Source organism: Poecilia mexicana, unplaced genomic scaffold (genome assembly GCF_051168715.1).
Source record: "Poecilia mexicana isolate PSO_F unplaced genomic scaffold, ASM5116871v1 scaffold_7, whole genome shotgun sequence".
NCBI classification, from domain to species: domain Eukaryota; kingdom Metazoa; phylum Chordata; class Actinopteri; order Cyprinodontiformes; family Poeciliidae; genus Poecilia; species Poecilia mexicana.
In genome coordinates, this window is record NW_028263376.1 from 4,700,427 (window position 1) to 4,722,658 (window position 22,232).

The window sequence follows — 22,232 nt, forward strand, 5'->3', positions numbered from 1 at the left end:
AAGGATTTCTTGGTTTCCCTTCTGGATTTTGTTAAACTCCACAACCTAATCTCTGATTACTGAAAAACAGTGGGTGGATAGAAGGACATTACCACAATATTAAACTGAGCTGTCTCTTTTATTTTGTTTCAGACATTGCACATACCCGAGGTCCTTTAGATGGAAGTCTTTACGCTCAGATAAAGAAGCGTCGAGGTCCCAGCTCTGGTTCTCTGACTTCAACCAATGGCAGCAGCCCAGCGGGAGGCCCTGCAGAAGACAGACCTGATCATCTGATCCCTCAAGGTTCCGACTCAGGCCTTTCAGCCCATTCCCTCCACTTGAACCAATCATCAGTCCATCCTGATCACCCAGAGGAACTTGTTCGCCCACCACCACCAACCAGACAGGAAAGGGAGGAGCTGGAACGTCTCCTCGGTGGGATTGAGGAAAACAAGGATGGAGAGCGAGAGACCGCCATTTTAGATGATGGCGATTCCTGGCCCCCAGAGAGAACTGGGACATTGAGGCTCAATCGGTCATGTTCTTGCAGGGATGGTTATCGGTCTCAGCGCTGCGCTGAACCGGGGTGTGACCGCACCCTCCTCATGCCAAATGGCTACTGTCTTGATAGAGCTCCCGGCACTAACGGGCACCACGGGGTGACCCCTTCCACCAGTCCAAACCCAGCTGGTCCTCCATCACACATGGATATGTGTCAACATTACAGCCCACATACCCATCAGTCCCTTCCTCCACCAGATCTGGTGTGGGACCGTCAGAGTGGCCCACCCCACTACTTACACCGCTCCTGTTCGGAGGCCCCCTCATCTCGACATATTTGTCCGTACCCATCACCAGACCTCACCCCTCATTCTCATAATCCGTCACACCACCATTCCGTACCTGCTGCTGGTCGACTTTACTGTCGTGAAGATCTTCCCTTCCATCATCCTCCTCCACCTCTCAGTCACCACCACACCCACTCACACCACCCAAAACCCTCCACCAGTCCCACTTACCATGACATAATGCTAATGGATAACCTACCGCCCTCTAGCTGTCCTTGTAGGGACTGCAGCATTAGGAGAGAAGATTCAGCTGCCTATCACACCCTGAGGCTAGAGCGCGGTGACAGCTTTCATTGGGACAGAGAGGCAGAGCTTCAACAACGAGAGGCAGGACTCAGGAGAACGAGGGAGACGGAATTAACCAGAGGGCCAGAACTTCACTGGGAGAGGGATCCTGGGCTCAGACGAGGCAGAGAGCTGTCACTCCACTGGGAGCGGGACAGGGAGGCGGAGCTGCAGTGGGAAAGGGACAGAGAAGCAGAATACTGGCACAGACGGGCCACCGTAGCCTCCTACGGCCCACAGGGACACGATCTGCCAGCCTTCAGTTTTGACCCTTTACCGTCAGGTCACCCTGCTTATCCAGAGGCGTCAAGGTCCCACGCTCATTCCCACCTGGATCTGAAGTACAGCAGCAGTAGCAGTGGGTACCAAACACCACGTCAGGTGTGCCCCTGCTCACCATATCAGCCTTCGCCATCTGAAAGCAGAGGTTATGCCTCGGGCTACCAGTCAGAGTCCACATCTCCTCTGCCTCCTACTTCCTCCATGGTGGGGACTTGCAGCCACAGCAACGGGCCATCAGACCATATCCCTAACCACCACCACCATGTGGATTCACAACAATCATACAGCTCTGATTCACACACTGGTGAGTCACAGTAAACACACACTTTCAGTCGTATGTTACTACTTAACAGGAATGCTGAGGGAATAAGTCATCCCTAATCAACAACAGCATGCATTGAAAGGTTTATTCCACATGCCAGAATCCTTTTGCAGTACTCACAAACTCCTTCTTGTTGGCTGTGGAGTTTCACAGAGTTTCACAGGATCTGTGTTGATACTGTTTATTGAGATAACCATTTAACATGTTCTACTGTTCCCATCTTTTCTCAGATGGCCTTCGTAGCTCCGGTGAGAGCGTGGGCTGGAGGGATCACATTACTCATGGGTCTTTCAGGAGGGTCCACAGAGATGCTCATGTGGCCTGCTCCACACCATCCGATATGTCTGGACCATCGACACCAGTCCACACCAGTAGCCCACTACGCACACAGGAGAGGTACTCCATAACAGTTCTTTGAATTTGAAGATTAAATTTAGAGTGTTTTCAAACTTGATAGTCCTGTAGATTTGGTTTGATTAGGAACCAAAATTCCAACATTTGTTACATTTTCACACTGCAATGTCAAAGGAACCAAACCCTTTCCCTTTGAAAAACCTGTTTACCCCGTCCCCTGTGGTAACGCTACACAAGAAAGGCCGAAGGAAATGACATGGAAACTTCTGAACACAATGTCTTCCCTAATGAAATTTAAACAAAAATGGAATGGCAAGATATTACTGTGGTTTGTCTTTGGCACAAGAACACGAGTCATTTATACCATGTGTTTGTTTTGGTTGCACTGTTTCCTGTTTTTGGAGTGGTCTCCAAGTCTGGTTACTGTTCACATATGTATTCGAATCACACAGAGTTCATTTCAACCGAACCGAAACGGAGGCTTTTAGGCAGACCAGAGTTAGTTAATTTTTTTGACCTGCATCACAGTTCGATTACACAGCCATATTTCCCAATATGGCAAACTGGACTGTCTAGACAAACGAAGTAGTTTTTGATTAAAGTGGACTAAACAATGCAAGGCCTTGCATTGGACCTCATGTTACAAACACCAACACTAAAGTATTTTATGGAAATTTTACATGACAGGCCAACAAAATTATACATGTTTAGGAGTCTGGAAGAGCAGCAGAGAGCCACAAAGTTGGTGAGAAAATCTATTGATAGGACAAATGTTAGCCATACTCTGCATCTCTGATCTTTATGAAAGAAGAAAGCTTACATCAAAGAAAGTTATAGGTAGTCCCATTTGTCACAAGTCATATAGGAAACACAGCAAAAATGTGGAAGAAGCTGCTCTAGTAGGATGACTGTTGTGTTTGCACATCTATATGTAGAATGTACATATCACACATATGGAAGAAAACCAACATCACCCTGAACATGTGTGTTCATCATACCCACACAAAGGAACAGGCTTCTCTTCAGCAGAGCTAGTGAAGCTGTCTGGCATGTTTTGGGTGTTTCCCTTCCAGCTACAGACCTGACTATGAATAGGTGATAAACAGGCTTCTGAATCACTTGATGCCATGATTGCATAGTAATGCAATCATTTGTAACACTAGTTTAGATTATTTCATTTTCTTTGTCAGATTGGCCCAGTCAGTCCAGAGAGTCTCGGCAAGTTCTGATTGTTGATTTTCCTTCCACTTCAAAAAGATACACTGCTTTTTACTGAATAAGAATCCAGTAAAGTACATTAAAGTTTATGATTGTACATGACAAAATGTGAAAATGTTTCAGAAATATAACTTTTGCTCAACACTGTGGGCATGTTTCTTATTTCAGGAGTTTGTTGCTTTTGTTCCACTCCAAACTGGCCCTAATTAACCCTATTAAATTAACCAAAATTTTGTTGGATCACATTCCCTTATGTCGATGTTTTAGTAACTGTGCACATAGTCACCTTTTTTGTGTTTCTCATTGTGTCTGTCTTTTAAAGTCCCAGTCCCGCAGGCAGAGATTATGAGATCCGGACCACAGATATCATCAGCAGTGACAACGAGGGTTCCCCATCACAAGATGGACACTTTAGTAACACTAACATCATTCAGGAATCATCAGCACACCCAAAAACAAGCACCAAACAGGAGGACCCTTTATCATCCACCAAACCAGATTCTCCCAAAGCCACAGTGCCGCGCCAAAACTGCACCATAGATGCACCCTCTGCTTCTCCTTTTGACTCTGTGACACCGACCACAACAAGCCAGGAGCACTGCCAGGTTCCCTCCTCATCAGCGCCAAACACACATCCCCAGACTCTCTCTCTCAATCCTTCAGAAGCTGCTGCTGTCCCTTCTACCATGGTCCAGACAGTAACCCCTTCTCAGACCCAAACCCAAGCCAATGGACTGAGTTCAGCACATGTGAATGGATCGTCACCAACAAAGTCTCACCCAGAAGGCCCCAAACCCCCCACTTCCAACCCCCCATCGGGCCCTGCATCACCCCCATCCTCACAGCCTGGGTCCAGCAGCATGGACGGCTCTCCGGTCTCAGATGTCCCGGTTCCTGGTTTTGCCACCCTGGGCAGGAGGTTAATGTTGAGTGGGTCAGAACCCCACCACCCTAACTACCTGCAGCACCACGGACCCCCACACCACCACTACGCCATCCTGGACCACAGTGCTCCTCTAGACAATAACAAGAGAAATGGCTATTTTGGCCCTGCCCCGGCCTCCTACTCCAACTACTCCACCATCTCCATCCCTCTCCCTCACCCACAACCACCTCTGCCAGAGAAGCGACATCACCCTGCCCAGCCGGGATCCCCCAGTGAGGGGGTGAGGCCAAATGTGGGCCAGGCACCCCCCTCTGCCCAGCATCAGCACCATGTTACGTTTTCTCCCACGGTGGGGGAAATTGCACCACCTGGAGGTCACAATGAAGAAGTGGAGGGTGAAACCGCAAACCGAGTCAGTGTTAAGTTCGTCCAAGATAGTTCAAGGTTCTGGTACAAACCAGGCATCTCTAGAGAGCAAGGTAAGATCACCAACTAAACCACCACTGTAGTTTGAAAGAATCAAAGCTTTTGAAACAAAGGATCAGTTTGAAACATTTAGTTGTGTTTGGCTGTAGCCATCGCTGCTCTGAAGGAGAGAGAGCCAGGAACTTTCCTGATCAGGGACAGCAACTCCTTCCAAGGAGCCTATGGCCTGGCTCTGAAGGTGGCCACGCCTCCGCCCAATGCAAGCCTCAGCAGCAAAGGTACAAAGGACTCTCTGTTTCTCTCCATTTTCCATAATTTATCCTCATAAATCCACCTTGCCTTGCTGAGATTTCTAAAATGAGGAGAATATGACATTTTTGACAGTAATAACCTGTTTTTCACAGCAAGCGACCCCCTGGAGCAGCTGGTGAGACACTTTCTGATAGAAACAGGCCCTCGGGGAGTGAAGATCAAAGGGTGTCAGAATGAGCCACACTTTGGTATGTTTTCCCCTCCACTTTCAGACAAAATTCATGTTAATGATTCAAGAGAACATGTTTGGTGCATGGGTCCTCATTAGTTTTATCACACCTGGCATTAAGTTCACACTAGCTGAGGAGGCTGTGTGAATAGATCTGGAATGAATGTTTTCCGTCGCTCTATGCTTTAAATTAACATGATTGTTTTATGGATGAACACTGATTCTTAATGTTTTCTTTCTTGAAAATGTATTTTTCTGTCATATTTTATCAACAGGGAGCCTCTCTGCACTAGTCTATCAGCACTCTATCACACCCATTTCTCTGCCCTGCGCTCTTAAAATCCCAGAGAAAGGTTGGTCCAACCCTGTGCTTTAATATTTACAGTGTGCAAAGGATAATATTTTTCGTCAGATTCTTCATGATGAACATGTTTGCTCACTTCCTGAAGTATTTTCTCTTAGTTTACATGATGTTTCCTTCCGTGCTCTCAGATCTTGTAGGAGAAGTGCAGGAGGTTCAACCAGTCACTAACATCAGCACAGCGGCAGACCTGCTGAAACAAGGAGCAGGTGAGTTCTTCATCCTGCCGTCAGCATGGCTTTGGAGAGAAAGAAACCCCGGGCATTGTATTATTACCATAGCATCAGTGAAAAACTGGTTGGATCTGTACAGAATCTGTACTACAGCCAGTTAAATTCCTCATGGAAGTAACTAGGTATTCATTGTGCTGTGCATGTAGTTTGCTTACTAGAAATGACATTACCAAATCAAAAGATGGCAGTATTGCTGCAGTAATTCACAGTTTTACCATGTTAAACTTCATGCTATAAATCTGAGGTCTTAAAAGCTTGAAGACCTTTTCTTAGATGTTCAGTGAATAAATAAATCCAGTGAAAATATCACTGTGTTATTTAGAGGTCAAAATTAGATCAAGAGGATTTGTTTGTTTCTAATGAGGTAAAGAAATACCTTGATATGTCATTCTGGATAAGTGAAATATCTAAATCTGGTCTACATGTTATTTTTCAGTTGTTTCAAACTCAATTTACTATTATAAGGATCTTATGAACAAGGAATATGCATGGCTGTTTTTCACATTATTTTGCAACCATCAACTTCAATGTTTTATTAGGATTTTTATGAGACAGACCAATGCAAAGTAGTGCCTAATAGCAAAGTGAAAGGAAAAAGATCCGTGTTTTAAAAATATTTTCACAAATAAATATAGAATCTGCCATTGGATGGAGAGTCTGTGGTTTTGTTCACACAGCAGGTCTTGATGCTCAATTCAGATTTTTTCCTGCGTGGTCGTTCATGCTTATAATTAAATGCGACTGCAATCAGACTTCTGTGTGAATGGTTTGTGACCCAAAGTGCCTCTTATGCACAGAAGAAGAGTGTAGATTTCCACATAGCAGGTCATTGTTTACAGAAGTAATAACGGACAATGCTGCTTATGGATCGATTTTAAAGTTTATTCAACAATTGGAGCTGATAGTATCATCACAAAATTAGAAGATGAAGGAAGCCAACAGAAAGAAAGCACCATTAATAACAATGACCTTTAGTGGAACATTGACTGCAACTTCTGTAGAGAAGTCTGTTTGGATGTGTTGTCAGAACCAAGAGTAATGGGACCGTAATGTTATGTTCTTCACTGACAGACAACTTTCATAATTAAAAAATTCAGCCATTGTTTACGTCTGAGTTTACTGCAGATGGCTTCTTCAGCTACAGAATTATGACGCATGTCTCACATCAGTGACATAAAAATCAGATAAAATGCAATATGATTGTTCAAACTGCATGCACTTTGGAAGCAATCAGATACCACAACATATGGAGATGCCACAGACTGGATTTTTTGGAGGGGTGAAAAGACCAGAAATAGGCCATTTAGATATAAGTCGCATTTGCCTAATGTGTGAACATAGTGTAAATGTTCAAATATTTCCACAGCGGAACAAGCGTTCATATTTATGTCTTAGATTATGCCTTGGATTAACCTAAGACATGAGATTACACTACAACTGTAGCTCTGGTTGGAAGGTCAGAGATGTTGTCCTGAAGGAAGAGTCTCAAGTCTTTGACTTTCACTCATTTACCCAACTTACCAGTTTCCCCCCGTACTAGCTAACATGAATGAAAAAAAGAAGAAAAAATACTGTATTTATGAAATGTTCAAAGAATATAACTACTTTTGTATCCATAAAGCGACTTTTGCATGTCACTGTATGGATCTATGGCAATGTGTCTGTTTTTACGAACCATATCCCAGCAGAGGTTTGACGGATGCAGTGGGAAGATGTTTTATGAGTTCTTTCTCTTCCACAGCCTGCAATGTTCTCTACCTGAACTCCGTGGAAACCGAGTCGCTGACCGGCCCCCAAGCGATTGCCAAAGCAACGGACGCCACACTGGGTCGGAACTCTCGACCGTCTGCCACCGTGGTCCAGTTCAAGGTGACATCGCAGGGCATCACGCTGACTGACAGCCAGAGGAGGTAAAGGCTGCCAACTCCTGCTGAAAACATATCTTGAATAAATTTCCCGCTTTCAACATGTGCATTTTTTTTCCTTCCCCAGAGTTTTCTTCAGGAGACATTATCCTGTTAACAGTGTCACCTTCAGCAGCGTCGACCCAAAGGACAGGAGGTGGGAAATTCAAACAGAAAGACTTAGAGCGAGGGCTGGGGTTGACATTTCTAACCTAACAGGAAATCTGTAGCTTTCCTGCTTTATGTGGCGTTGGTTTAATGCATGGAGGTCTGTTTTTTGGCTCTTTTGCCTGTTAGCATGAACATCAGGTTGATTTGTTTTTAATAGGCATGCTGGCTGCAGCAACTGCATCAGTTTGTTGAGCCGCTCTGCCTGTGTTTCAATGCATGTCTGAGTCCACTTTCTGTCTCTGTCTCTCTCTGGACTCCAGGTGGACTAACTCCGACAACGCAATGGTTCAGTAAGTGCTCTGCTGTCAGTCTGTAGGAGCTCTGAGAAAGTAGATTTGGGGCTGAGAATCGAGTGCTCTTACAGCCTCTGCATGGCGTCAAACAGCATGGAAGCCTGGGAGAGGAGAAATCTGTCAGCGGACCAGATTTATTTACGGAATCATTAGCTGCATTTCCATTACAAATATTCACAAAATGTTGTCAATATTCCACTAATATCGAAAGAAAAAAAATGCAAATACAGTGTTTCCATTAACTACGAAACAATTAAAAATCACAAGAGAATAATTTTGTTCATGCGACAAGTCATTAAAAAAACAATCTGCGCCATCATATTCCCCAACTTCCTGTCATCTGCTTCTTCGTGGTTTGCTCCAGTGGGAACATCCAGTGACTCATGTGATGTGAAGAGTGTTTCAATGCAGTTTTGCTAAAGAAAACAAGTTCTATAACACAAACCACCTCATTCTAGTGCCAAAACATTTTTTAGAAATTGGGCTCAGATTAGTGTCCATTAAGCAAATTTGTTTAAAAAATGTCAAATTGTGCAGTTTTGTTGTCAATGGAAATGTAGCTAGTTTTACATAGAGCTGACTGTGTTTTAATTAACAGCAGGTCCGTAAGCTCCCCCTACTCATTAGACAAAATATTTGGCTCTTCACAATAAAATAATTTTCCCCCCACACTTCCTGTTTCGTTTCCCCTGCAGGGTGTTTGGTTTTGTTGCCAGGAAACCAGGCAGCACAGCGGAGAACGTGTGCCACCTTTTCGCGGAGCTGGACCCCGAGCAGCCCGCTTCTGCCATCGTCAACTTCATCAACAAGGTCATGCTGGCACAGCGCAGATGAAGAAACCCAGAGTCCGTCGATCAAACCGGCAGACCGTTTTGTTCGTTTTTTTTCCGATCACAACTCCTCCAGGAATGAGGAGGCTTCTTGACAGAGCGGAGCCAGCGTTCATCAGGGGCTGTTACCAAGAGGCAAGATGGAGGATTAAATTACCTACTCTAGATATCGTTGTCATTTTGAATCGAAATCTGATCATCTCCATCTGTGTGGATCTACTGAAGATGGAATGGCCTGTGATGTGCTAACTATTGGTTGGAGGAAAAAAGGTTTATTTTAACTATAAATCAGATATCTTATCTATTTTTCTTTTTTTTAATGTTTCTATTGCATCAGCTGAAACTATTTTTTCAGGTAAAAGTTTTATTACCCAATGTCTGATTCAGTAACTCCACTGTGCTCCTCTGCTTTTATTGTCAGTAAATAAAAATGATTTGTGAAATGTAACTATGGTAACAGAATTGTCCTGATCAGGATTTTTCAGTCCCCCAATGCCAATGACAATAAAAAGTCCCTACCTGATATGTGATTAAAAATCAATGTCATGTATCTGATGCGAGATAATATTACATGTATTAGTGCTATCATTAAGCCTGCAGCTAACAATCATTTTAGTCAGTGATTATTTTATCAATTACTCCAAAGATTAATCAGTTAATCTGGCACAGGCTACAGATTTTGTATTTAACTACCTAAGCCTTTTTATACATTACAAATATATTAAAAGATGCAAATAAATACTACAATTAATTTCTGTAAAAAAGAAAACATTTTATGGCCTAAAAATGCTTAATATAGCATTAATTTTGTGAATTTGACAGACAAAATTGTTTTTTGCAGTTTAGTACAGTTTTGGTTTAATCACTGCTCTGAATGTATAATCCTTTTAACAGTCAATTACTAACTTAGTTGATTACTTCAATAAGGATTCATCACAATTAATCTGAATAATCATTTCAGCCCAAGTTGTGATTGTGTTCACTATCATTCCAAATTCTGCTGATTAATCGGTTTTTGTGGACAGGGATGGATATTCTTCTCCAGGTCAGCCTCAATGTACAGCCCCAATTCATTTATTTAACTTAATATCATTTCTGTGTAATGTGTCAACATTACCCAATCTGTCTTGATAAAACATAAACTGTGAGATAACATCATATTACTTGTGAAGCCGTCACTCATCGATAGTGAAGTACTTTTATGTTTTGTATGACTGATGAACCAATCTTGCCTTTTGATAAACACCCCTGATTAAATGACAACGCGATGTGCCATACTGTTGCCTTCAACACAGACAGAAATGAACAAACAGCTCTTGTGAGGTTTGAACATTTGAAACATAGCTGCCTTAAATGACAGCAGATTTGTATATTTTGTACCAGTCTAAAAAAAAATTCTTATTTTTCTGTTTAAGAGTAACCAAAGTGATGTAATTAACTTCCTGTATGTAGAGACGTTAAATATTCTTATGTACGTAAAGCACATCCACATCGGCACCTTTCACCTACATTTACCACATTTATAATCAGAACCGACAATCATGTTTGGGTTAAACTCAGATTTGTCCGTTTACTCAGAGTGAGCCAGGGAAGGCAAACCCGAACGTGAGTTTTTTTGTTTGTTTTTTTGATCTTGCAATGAGAGAGTTGTGCGCGTGCTGAATGTGAACGTGGGGTGAGATGGTTAAACTCATCCAGTAAAGGTTTAGTCATGTCTGGTTTTTCCCAAAGTAATGCATGTGAATCAGGGCTGAAGCTAAACTGTAAAACGGACTCTTCCAGTTGGTGGCGTGGTGGGAAAATGTTTGCAGCTATTGTTTGAACAAAATGAAAACATAAATGACACCAATGTTAGAGTTATTAAAATCGCACACGCACACACGAGTAAGCCAGTGGCCAAAAGACAAAAGATGAAGCACTCCTGTATTAATAAGCTTTTTATCAAGCTATATTTTTGTACTTATTCCTTCTTGTATTTTTATTATGCATTCATTTAGTGTTGTCTTAGTTGGTAGAAAAACACTACTTGTATTACAACAATAATATATTGTGGTTATGATATCATGTAGTAATATATTTTCACATGCAGCTATGGGGCAAGTGTAAGAAGAAAAAAAAGGAAACAGTTTGTTCATTTGGAAAGATGGGAGCCTATTTTGTATGCAAGCCAATAAAGAATCAAAGTGAAAAACTGTTGTTTTGTGTTTCTTGGAAAGTGAGTTATTAGTTGGATAATTATAACAAACATTCAATTTAAGCTCAGGAATTTCCCCTGGTAATAAATCACTTTGTTTCCTGTGTAATAAGCAACTTTTTCACCCTCTATCAAACTTTAAAGGATTTGATTAGCATTTGTGTGATAGATCAACAGAAAATAGCACATAATTGTGAAGTGATAGAAAGTAATTTGAAACAAACAATATCTGAAAAGCATTTTACATCGATCACATAATACACTTTGGAAATTTCAGAAGTATAGTGACAAAATGAGAAACAGGTTAAAGGGAATTCTGTCTTGACAAGTCCTCCTTGTTTACCGTTTTGTGTCGGGTGTGGGCGCCTGAGGGATCATTTTGCTGAATAATAGGTGTTGAAGTTCTGCAGTATGTATTGTATGTATTTGGTAGGCAGAAGTGTAGACTCCATTGATGTAGCTCAGAATAGAGTAAGACTCAAGTTTCAAATTTAATGACTTTAGACTTGACTGGACTTTCATGATTTCTCTTGGAATTTAATCTTTTGAATTGATATCTTACACCTAGTGGTGTTTCAATGGAACTGCAGCTGCCCCACAACAGTGGAACTGTGCCAAGCATGTGATCAGTAAAAGTTTGAATGCAGGAACTGTTCTTACATTATACCCGGAATGCCAGAGGTGCCATAATGTGTGTCTTTAACATTTAGACTTAGTATGAATGAATTAATAACATTGTTATGATAAAAGACTTTATTTTTCCACATTTAAATTTGTAACTTTGCTTGAATTTTTGTTTTCAGATTGTCCATATTTTCTTGCCACATACATTTTCCTTGAATCAGTTTTTTTTTTTAATCTTTAGATCTGACAAAACTGAATTTAAAAAGCCATGTGTTCTCAAAACTAAGTAGAGGGGCACAAATTTTTAAACTTTATTCCCACATTTAAACCTGTGTGAAAAAAAGATGAAAACAAATCTATGCTTCTGTTATCGCAGCAGCTAAGTTTTCTCCATTCATCCATTATCTTACACGCTTGTCCCTAGTGGGGTTGTGAGCGGTGCTGCTGCCCATCTACAGCGGTCAGGTAACTTTTCTGTGCTTGCTATATAAAGGAGCCAGCAGCCAAAGATCCCAGTTCCAATATAATATTAAAGATAGATGTTTAAATATATCTTTAAATCACTATCTGATGGTGAATCAGTTTTCTAATTTTTTTACATTTACTGAATATTTTAGGTTAATTTTTATTGTTTTATATATATATATATATATATATATATATATATATATATATATATATATATATATATATATATATAGTTTACTTCACCTTGGTGATTAGGTTGGTAGAGAAAAACACCTTTTAAAATAATTTAGGAATTTAAAGTTATTACTCTGATGACACAATAGGCCAAATGATGTTTAAGATTTTAAATTAAAAGTTTAGGACTTTGATTCGACTTTGGACTTTAATTGAGACTTGGATGGAAAGTCTTAAAACTTTCTGTGACCGGTGGCAGAATTCCACTAAGATAGAAAAGACATTTCAAATTGTGGCACACACATCATATAGAACATTTTGGATAATAACCCAGAATTTTATGTTTTTGAGTTGCTAATTCGATCATTTAGATCGATGTTTCCCAGCCTTGGTTTTCAATGTATTCTGGATGCTTTAAATGTTCATGTGCTTTAAACACACCTGGCTGATTCAGATTATTGAAGTTCAGCAAAAGCTCAGCCATTATTTGAAAGCCTGTGTGCTGAAGCAGAGGAACATCTAACGTCCAGTGAAGTGTTCCTTAGACCAGTTTTTCCCAACCCTAGTTCTCAAGCCACACTGACCTGGATGTTTTAGGCATTGCCTTGCTTCAACACCCCATTCAGATCATTGCAATTCAGTAAAACCCTGTTAATCAGCCATCAATTGAAATCATGTGTGCTGAAGCAGGGGAATGAGTAAAACTTGCAGGGCAGAGAGCCTTGATCAGGCCTTAGACTACAATTACAGCCCCTAAATTATACTGCAGCAGAAATGATTTCAACAAGACCCATAACAGCTTAGACTTTTTTTTAACTCTGTGTGTTTACTGCTCACAATCACTCTGATGATTCACGCTTCTTTCCTAGTTATGGCACGAGTAAATAAATTTCTTCACTCCCATAACAGCTGTTAGTTTTAAGAGTAATATTGGTATTTCCTGTAACTTTAAAAAGGTCGTTTCAGTAAACAGTCTTCAGTCCTCCTACTTATGTCGATCTGTTTCCAGCGCTGCCTTCGGGTGCAGATGTGTTCGCTGGCCTCACGCTCAAACACAATCAGCAACTCTTAAAGGGGCCGCACTCCCTGCTGCTCCTAGCTTGCTCAGTGCAATTTATCTTTAGATATTTTTTTTCAGCTTTAAGTTTATCAAGTGTTATGGTTACAGTAACTTTTTAAATACGTGGTCTGTTTCTGATGTTGATCTTTTTTCGTCTTAAATTTTGTAATTTCTTCAGACTGGAGAAAAAAACATTACAAATGCTGCCTAATGATGAGCCAATCATCACGTCTCATTGGTTTGGAAAACAGATTCTTAAGAGGGGTTAAGATCTAGGGAGCATCCCGACCAGATATCCAACATTTTTACTTTACCACCTTAAGTGGTGCTCCAGCATGCAAGAAAAAATAAAAGTATATGTCTAAAAAGAATTCAAGACAATTATTTATCATTTATTCACAATCCCCTTCAATCTTTATACAACAGTGTAACCCAAAGTAGATGTTTTGTCCCTTAATAAATTTCCCAGAATTCAGAAATAGACAAATGCCCCTTTAAAAAAAAAGGTCTAATACTTTTTACATTTGATATGAAAATCCTCTCTCAGAGTCAATAAAATTGGTGTGCAAAGACTTACTGACATCAAAGTAATAATTTAAAATAAATCTAGCAAGCATTTCAATGCCTTTTAAACACATTTAAATGCAAGCAAGAACAGAAAATGTGCAACAACAGCATTACTGCATGGTACCAAAAGCAGAAACAACAATTACCCCTTTTTCTTTTTTTTGTATTTCCTTCCTGAAAAGAGAAGTCGGCAGGATTCAGTTAGAACGATGTGAAGTGGAAGAAGTTCACATCAGCAGAAACAGTTCAAGTTTTTGTCTGAGAACGTCGGCCATGTTCCCCACAAGAGAAAGAGCTTTGTGTGACTTTTAATAGAGAATGCTGTCTGGTAGTGAATCAGTGAGTTATTCACTCCGTTGTCAGCAACATGTGAGCCACTGTGTCTGTGGACAAACAAATCCCCTTCCTGAACTTACAGACATTTATGTGAAAACGTAGCAAGAGAAAAATAAATATTCCTGAAAAAGGCCATAAAGTCAACTCACTTCATCAAAAATTAATGTTCAACTTGGGAACGCTTAGCAACCAAAACACTTCGTTTGAAGGTTTTTCTTTTTGTTTGATTTTGTGTAGCAGATTTCTAATCAAAAAAATTTTTTTGTTGCTTCCTTCCTGAAGAGGGCGTGGTTGTGCTACTGGTGAGTGCAGGGTGGGTGGTGTTGGAGCCACAGTCTATGTAGTGGTAGTCCTCCAGGCTGTTCTGGGACGTTCGCACCATGTATGACGTTTTCACCGAGGTTCTGAAAACACAGGAAAGTTTTTCAATAATGCTGCCAAGAGCAGGATGTGGCCACAAGATATTTCAACACAGGTCTCCATGGTTACTGTAACATGTAACAAGCTGCAGCTGGAGACGGCACCTGCAGAATCATCATAGAGGTTTAAGAAGAAAAAAAATAAATTTAATATGACACCCGCTGCTGACTAAAACAGCAGGGAGCAATTAAGACATTTTCCCTCTTAAATTAAGTATTTTTGAAAAGAAAAATGCATTCCTAAAACTCAACTTGCATAACTTTATATTATTGTCCTTGCAATATTTTTGTATTGGCCATTGATAACTTCTGACTACTACAGTAGAGTGTAGACGTAAAGGTTTGGCCTGCAACATTTCGAGTTAATAGCAAGTTTGCAAAGCCAAACGTGCCATAACTCAATACATTTTAAAATGATTCAACTTATACAGAAGAATTTATTTTATAAAACTGCCATCAAATAAATTTATTTTTATCTCAAATAAATGAATTAAAAAAATAAATATTTACTATATTTAAATTATTTCACACATATTTTACTTCATGCAGGATTTCCCCCAGAAAACTTGTTAAGTGTGGTGTTTGGGGCAGTCATCCAGCAGTCTACCATGTTTTAGAGTTAAAAAATGTCTGAAGTTGAAAGAAAATTTGAAAATATTATTAGTTAATTATGTGCTATTGCAAGACATTTTTAGCAATACCTAAGCACCAACTGCAATGTCTTAAAAAAGGCAAACATTAAAAAGACCTAAAATAAATAAATAAACAATGCTTAACCTGGTGGGGGGCGCAAGGAAAGCCTGGCAGCCCGCCAGGCTTGTAATACACTGTTATGGTGATGTAGGTCAGAGGTGCCCAAAGTGGGTCCTGGAGGGCCGCCATCCTGCATGTTCTAGTTCTCTCCCTGGTGGCAGTAACAACCTCCTTAGCAGGTCATTAGAGGAAGAGAACTAAAGCATGCAGGATGCCGGCCCTCCAGGACCCACTTTGATCACCAGGGGTGTAGCTAATGCGCCATAGAAACAGTGGTTGGTCTTGTGAAGGGTTTGAATGATTTTACCTTGTATTTTATTTAAATTCTAATTTGATTGACAAATTTAAATACTTCATTGAGAACTCTAAAATATTCAAAGTATTATGCATTTATCAGCTGGCCTGGTTCTACTCAGTATTTGTGCGTAAATCTTACTGACAAACAGCCATGAAACATCAGGATTAGTAGAAAGATAAGACTGAGTGGCACAGCAGTAAACATTTAACCCTGACATCATTATTATCAGTGTTAATGATGTTAGAAAAGTAACGCACCATCCCAGCCCAGATGAAAGGTCAAAACTAATCCTAACAGAATTCACTTAACATACAAAAGAGATGGACATTTATAAAACACCAACCCAGTGTCTAGTGTCATTTTTTAAAGCTGATTTTACTAAAACAATAAAATGAATTAATAAATACAAATCAATGCATTTCTAGTGCTCTTATCACAGCAACTACAACTTACTGCATAAATATGACAATGTTGTGGACCTTGATCCTGGGTATTGTGCAGAAGGCACTGCAAGACATAAAAGCAAGAAAAATGTCACATTGGAGTTACTGAGTCATTTTTCAGTACAAGTTGTTTAGACACAGTTTGGGCGCCACTTACTAGACATAAGGTGCATTGCTGCCGATCTCCACACTGACCGTGTAGTTCACCTGTGAAAAGGTTCAGGCATCAAAAAGAAAAAAAAACACAATCTGTTTCCAGATAAACCTTTGCACCATGTACAAAGGTGCAAAGGTAGAGTTTTGCTCAAAAATGACATGCCCTAAATGAACTTAATATAACTCAGGAACAATTATGTTTACTTGAATTGCTCTGGTATCAAACTAAACGTATGACTCTAGTGAAAATGTCGTAGGTCTAAAAAATAAAATAAGACTTACACAGCTGTAAAAACAATCATTTCTGCATAAAAAGTGAACTTTATGATCTGAAGTCTGTCATAATAAGAAACTAAATAAATTAATTGCATGACGAGTTGAAATGAGATTGGTCATTTCCATGTGGACAAGTTAGTTTGCACTACCTGACACTTTTGCCTATTTTCCCTGTCAAAGCTAAATTAATTGTAGTTTTGGTTATTTTATTATGGATATTTAAAATGTTTTCAGTTCCAGTGTTAAATGTTCTGTAGAAAACTACTGTGAAGTACCTGTGCCAAAATCCATCCATGCAACCCCCCCACAGAAGCATGCAATATTTCAGACCGATGTTGGATGATAAAAATTTGGATGAACGTTTTAAATGACCCATATCTGCACATTTTGACCACATGGGTGCAATTTGAAGCTTAAAGTTTGTTTCTCTCCACTTGTATCTCACCATAGACAGTCATTCCATTTAATAAGCTGTTAAAATAAATTCAGCACCTCTTCAAGTACAAATTCAGGAGTTTGAGATTCAGTTTTGAGATGTGTTTTATGTTTGTCTCATTTTCAAAAATCTGATTAACATCAAGTAGAAAAAAAAATTCTCCAAACCAGGAAACATAAAGTTTGTGCCTAATCTTTTAGCCACATCTGTACATGTTCAGTTTTCAAGCTTTACCCTTATTGTTTTAAAAAAAAAATCCTCAAAATAAAAACAGCGAGAGATTGTTTGGGTGACTTCGAGCAAGTCGTGGCGAGCCACTGAAACGTACAGTTCTTCCAGGGTTACAATAAAGGGCTGACATCCAGCTTTATTTTATTTTTGTTCAAATATAGTTACCAAAAGACACCACTGATTTTAACCTCTAGAGCAAGAACTTTGAAATGTTTGCACCCATGTCGCAATAAAGTTTCTACTAATTGTGCAGAAACGTTAACTGATAAAAATCAACAAAGCTTCCTGTTTAAGCAACTGAGCAAGTGACAAATGAGACTCGAGAAGGAAATAATAGCAAATGCTGAGTATTTTTTGGAATATTTTGTTTTCAGCTGATGGTTTAATGCTTAATACAGAGAGACTGTGTGTGTGTGTGTGTGTGTGTGTGTGTGTGTGTGTGTGTGTGTGTGTGTGTGTGTGTGTGTGTGTGTGTGTGTGTGTGTTTATGCTGATCTGGGAACATGAAGGGATAGATATGTGAACAGTGTGACTCACTGCTGATGTAAGGAGTTTGTGTTCTTTGTTGAGTTACATAAATCCTGACCAGTCGGATCATTTGGCAGTCAGACCTGCAGCGTATTCTGACAAAGCTTTTTGTTTTCATCCAACACACCGTCAGTGTGGTGGGTACTGACTTGTTATGATTAGACTGAACTGAATGCAAATTTCTGTATATAAATCCATGTTTTATTTAGACAAGAGAATTTTGTGAATCAGTGCTAAGTTGAATTAAGCAAAGGATTTGATCATTTCAAACCCAGAATGTGCTCGTGTGAGAGAAGGTCGCTTGTTTTCCACACCTGGCTGTGGCTGAGCGGCTGGATGGTGGTGGGGTTGTCCAGCTGCCGAGTTCCCACCACCGTCTTCATGTAGAGGACCTGACAGCTCACGCTCTGCACCAGCACGGTGAAGAAGTTTGGGTTGCTGAAGTTCAGCGTGCTCTGGAAAGGAAAAACAAACCGTTCGGTTTGAAAGGCCGGCTGGAAAAACAAACTAAAGTAATATCAGGAGCAGCTAATGTTATAATTAGAGACAGACCTTTATCCAATCCGTAACTGGACCATATTAAACCACGACTAGGTCAAGTGAGGAAGGACTTACTAGAGGAAAGTAGTTTGCTAAATTCAGGAACACTAGATATGTTCCCCCTCGATAGAAAGTAACAGTTGGAATCTCGTAGATCTGAATTTACAAACTGGAATATGTAAATTTGAAATTACATTTTGGGATTAGTAAATCTGAATTATTATGAACTGGATTTGGCAATATTGAATTGGAATTTGTAAACTGAAGAAAATGACCACAGAAACCTCTGAAAACGACAATGAGCTCAACTTCCTTCTTCATGAAATGCAAACAAACATGGAGTCAGATTTTAGCGTTTGTAGGATTTCTCATGTGTTGTTGGTAAAACACCAAGAGTCATTTCTCCTGCTCGGTAAATACAACATTTCTTTTGATTGTATTTACCCAGAATGCTCTGGGAGACAGTCCTGCTTTTGGAGTGGTTTCAAGCCCGCTTGGTGTTCACATAATGTATTCAAACCGCAGCAGAGTTCACTTCAACTCAGCGGAGACCTGGGTTCACTTTTCTGGTCTGCGTCAAAATGTGATTGCGCATTCACCTCTCCCCAAACAAATACGACTTTATAAGAAAACAAACTTCACTGAAGTGGACCAAACAGGGTTGGTGTGAATCCACCCCAAGTCCACTGAGTCAGCAAAGTTCTTTCAAGAATGCATCTTCTGCATTTTGACAGATCCATGATGTGTTCTGACTTTTTCGCAGATGTCATAGCGTAAATCTGGAAAATACGTTTCTTTGTCCAATTAGAAATCTAGATTGTTTTAGCAACTGTTGCGGTTTTTGCTGCTACAATCAAAGTTAATATAGCAACACATTTTTCTCCATTTTAAGCATTCAGACACCAAAAGACTATGATCAGAGATGATTGTACAGAACTTCAAGTGGCTGGAGTTTTTTAGATACAAATTGTAAAAGGACTGACAGGTCAATTAGACCTGCAGCAGCCATATTGCTGCCAGGTCAACATGGCAACATATTGACCGATTTAGAGTCTGAACTGTGGCTTCAGGTTTTCTTGTTTTATTTCCCACTTATAACTTTCAAATGGAGTGCACCATGCCATAGGCTTCTTTTCTCAGTAATCCTAGAAAGGCATTACGTATATTGCCTAAACTCCTCTCTAATAATTTTGCTTTAGTATTTTTGTTGTGTGATCCCTTTTTTCAAATTACAGGATATCTGAAATCTGCCAAGAGCATAAAAACAGACTGACCAATTAAAACTATGTTTTATACCATGCAGAGGTAGGAATGCCCTTCCTATATTAAACTTTTTTAAAGGAATTTGAATCTGTCTAAGGCAGAACCAGCAGGTCAAAGTTCATGAAAACATCTGCTGCATAATTCTGATCGTTGCAACTCTTGACAGGAACTCTTTTTTTTGTTTTTTTTTCTTTAGATAAACAAGAAGTAGCAAATACATTCTCAGATCAGAACATGTTGCAATCATAATGACCACAGACTTTTTTTTGTCACATTATCAACATAGAACAGATGGGGAACATAACTAAAGGAGAACACCTATTGGTCAGAGCTGCCAACTACTTTGCATTTGCATATTGCAAAATGTGGTAATTACAATATTTAGAAATTGAGAAGCCTAAATTATAGTAATTTTTCAGGATATTTATCAAAGGTGATATTATGGCGGAAATGAGAAGAAACCTACCGTCATGTTCATCAGGACTTTCTTGTTAGTGTGATCAAAGTGTACAGTCACTGAGCGGATCCCGGCGTCCACCACCACCACCGAGCGGGGGAAGAGGAAGAAGGCGACCAGAATGGAGGCCAGGAGACAGACCACCACCGACAGGACAACATACAGCTTCCTACACACACACACACACACACACACACACACACACACACACACACACACACACACACACACACAACCTGCATTCAAATCACACAAATATAGATGTCTCTGATAGTAAACTGGATTTGCATTGTTCTTAATCAACATTACTGTGTTGCAGATACAATTATTATTTTTAAAAATATGTTTTTTTTATCTATCATTACTAAAAATTCTAAATTATTTAAATAAGGTAAACAAATGTAATTGCATAATATTTTACCTTTTAACGTCATAATCCGCTGTATTATGCTTTCCTTTGGGGGTTTTTTAAATCTAATTTTGCATAAGTAGGCTATTTTTGTCTTATTCTTAAAAGCATCAACACTGAGTAAAACCTTTTCAGTTATAGCGAGGACGAATATACTGATACTAGTCAGAAATCAGAGCAGTGTTTTCTTGTTTATGCGTCTCTCTTCAGTGTAAATAATGTTAAACGAATTAAATTAAAATGAAATTCAGTAAATGGAGATTTAAAGTCGTGGTTGCTCACGTCCTTTGTGGCTGCAGCCTTTGGTCGCTGTAGGGGATCAGCGCTACCAGCTCGTTCACTTGTTCTATTACGATAAAAAAAAAAAAGAAAGTTAAACTATAGCGATACAATTCTGGAGGGAAACAAAGCTAAGCATGTCAAATAAAATAAGTCACCGTGTATGAAACAAACAAACAAGCTAACTAACTAAAATGTAATATCTCGTCTTGTTTATCGGCTCCTACTCACCTGAAGGGATTCTCCCGGTGCCCTGACATGTCGGACAGGTTATGCTGTCCCTGCCGGTGAACTCCACGTACGGAAACTGAGCGATATCCTCTCGCCTGTCAAGCCCGTCCAGAGAGTCGTTATCGGGCTCTCTGTGTCCTGCTAGCCGACCCTCTGGTTTTGTCTCCGGGAGAAGCGGCAGGCTGCTGCCGCTCCGAGACCAGCGCGTCCCCATGACTGAAGCGGGAGTGGCCCAAAGGGGAGTTCTCTTTCCAGACTACAGACTTACAGTACTTGTCAAATAGTGGGGCTCGTCACCCCCAGAGGGGCGTGGCGAAGTGTCGGGAGGTAGAAGCAGGACTTTATAATTGTCTTTATTCAAGCTTAACTGATAAACAAGCCTCCGGTCTCTAGGTGGAAGGAAGCAGTGTTCAAACTAATCAACAAACTGCCTGGTTAAGCCAGTAGAAGTAGCTAAACAGCCCTGTTGTAAACGGAGTAGAGGGATTAAAAAAAACGGAGCGAAGGATACAACCGCGGATGTCTTGAAATATATCTACCGTCATTCTGTCCCCGGAAGTTAGCGCCGTGTCCCGGGGGAAGCAGAGCAGTTGGTATTCAGAGAGGGACCTTGTTTATCCAGAGCGTACGTTCTAGTGTGGCGTGCTTCAGCTATTTCGAAAGTAATGGTGCCCTGTAAATTTTCAAACTTCGATTTTGAATGTCTGTAAATTAGTAAAACAAGTTTATTTAACTTTAACAATTAACGATAACATTTCAGTTGAAAGCTACCTTCATACAGCCATATTTCCTGTGTACCGCTCCTCATCCTGTTTCATTTGAAACTTTACTGTTTTGTTGCATTCATGTTCCTGCCGAACTGTGGTATTTTCTTTTAACAACGTGGGGCACTGATGCCTTTAGGGCACTTATGTGAAAAGTTGCCTTCACCATACAAAAGTTATAACTTGTTCATTGTCAACTGATCGACATTCAATTTTTTTTTTATTCTGAGACATCCTTTATCGCTGATATAAATGTAGACTCTTTATGCAAGAATAGTATTCAGCACTTTAAGGCAACATTTTATTGATAATTGGGATGCTCACTACCGCCTTCTAGTGTTTAGATATAGTTTTGCCATTCACGGTGAAACAGAAAATGAAAAATAAAAACATATTGTCCTGCGAAATACATTATTTGTAGTTTCCAAAATATTTGCTCTAGTAATTGAG

At 40.0% G+C, this 22,232-nt stretch overlaps 2 protein-coding genes across 5 annotated transcripts in view; one reads left to right on the plus strand and one right to left on the minus strand.

Annotated features, from left to right (window-relative positions):
* The window catches only part of tns2a (tensin 2a), a 71,120-nt gene extending 60,053 nt beyond the window's left edge, over nt 1-11,067 (plus strand). For 3 of the 4 annotated variants that reach the window (XM_088006894.1, XM_088006895.1, XM_088006897.1), the window contains exons 18-28: nt 133-1,701; nt 1,950-2,115; nt 3,614-4,656; nt 4,753-4,881; nt 5,008-5,103; nt 5,360-5,437; nt 5,577-5,654; nt 7,420-7,588; nt 7,671-7,739; nt 8,014-8,043; nt 8,742-11,067. In XM_088006894.1, the coding sequence (XP_087863020.1) occupies nt 133-1,701; nt 1,950-2,115; nt 3,614-4,656; nt 4,753-4,881; nt 5,008-5,103; nt 5,360-5,437; nt 5,577-5,654; nt 7,420-7,588; nt 7,671-7,739; nt 8,014-8,043; nt 8,742-8,880 (3,566 nt within the window). In that variant the 3' untranslated portion in view covers nt 8,881-11,067. The remainder of the gene's footprint in view (nt 1-132; nt 1,702-1,949; nt 2,116-3,613; nt 4,657-4,752; nt 4,882-5,007; nt 5,104-5,359; nt 5,438-5,576; nt 5,655-7,419; nt 7,589-7,670; nt 7,740-8,013; nt 8,044-8,741) is intronic. The other variant, XM_088006896.1, reaches the window with a different exon arrangement.
* A 2,700-nt stretch (nt 11,068-13,767) lies between these two features.
* LOC106919613 (transmembrane protein 106C) lies at nt 13,768-21,845 on the minus strand. Its single transcript, XM_014990102.2, has 7 exons — nt 21,019-21,845; nt 20,791-20,854; nt 20,109-20,268; nt 18,154-18,294; nt 16,370-16,419; nt 16,223-16,276; nt 13,768-14,703 (listed from the first exon to the last, which is right to left on the minus strand). The coding sequence occupies exons 1-7, from the start codon at nt 21,230-21,232 to the stop codon at nt 14,544-14,546; spliced, it is 843 nt and encodes a 280-aa protein (XP_014845588.2). The 5' UTR covers nt 21,233-21,845; the 3' UTR covers nt 13,768-14,543.
* Between the last annotated feature and the right edge of the window lie 387 nt (nt 21,846-22,232).

Bases quoted from the DNA above. Each gene is read 5' to 3' on its own strand.
- LOC106919613 (XM_014990102.2), bottom strand. From the start codon at position 21,232: ATGGGGACGCGCTGGTCTCGGAGCGGCAGCAGCCTGCCGCTTCTCCCG. The intron at 16,277-16,369 runs GTAAGTGGCGCC...TATGTCTTGCAG, and splicing joins AGCAATGCACCTTATGTCTA to TGCCTTCTGCACAATACCCA. The intron at 14,704-16,222 runs GTAAGTTGTAGT...CTGTGTTTTCAG, and splicing joins AACATTGTCATATTTATGCA to AACCTCGGTGAAAACGTCAT.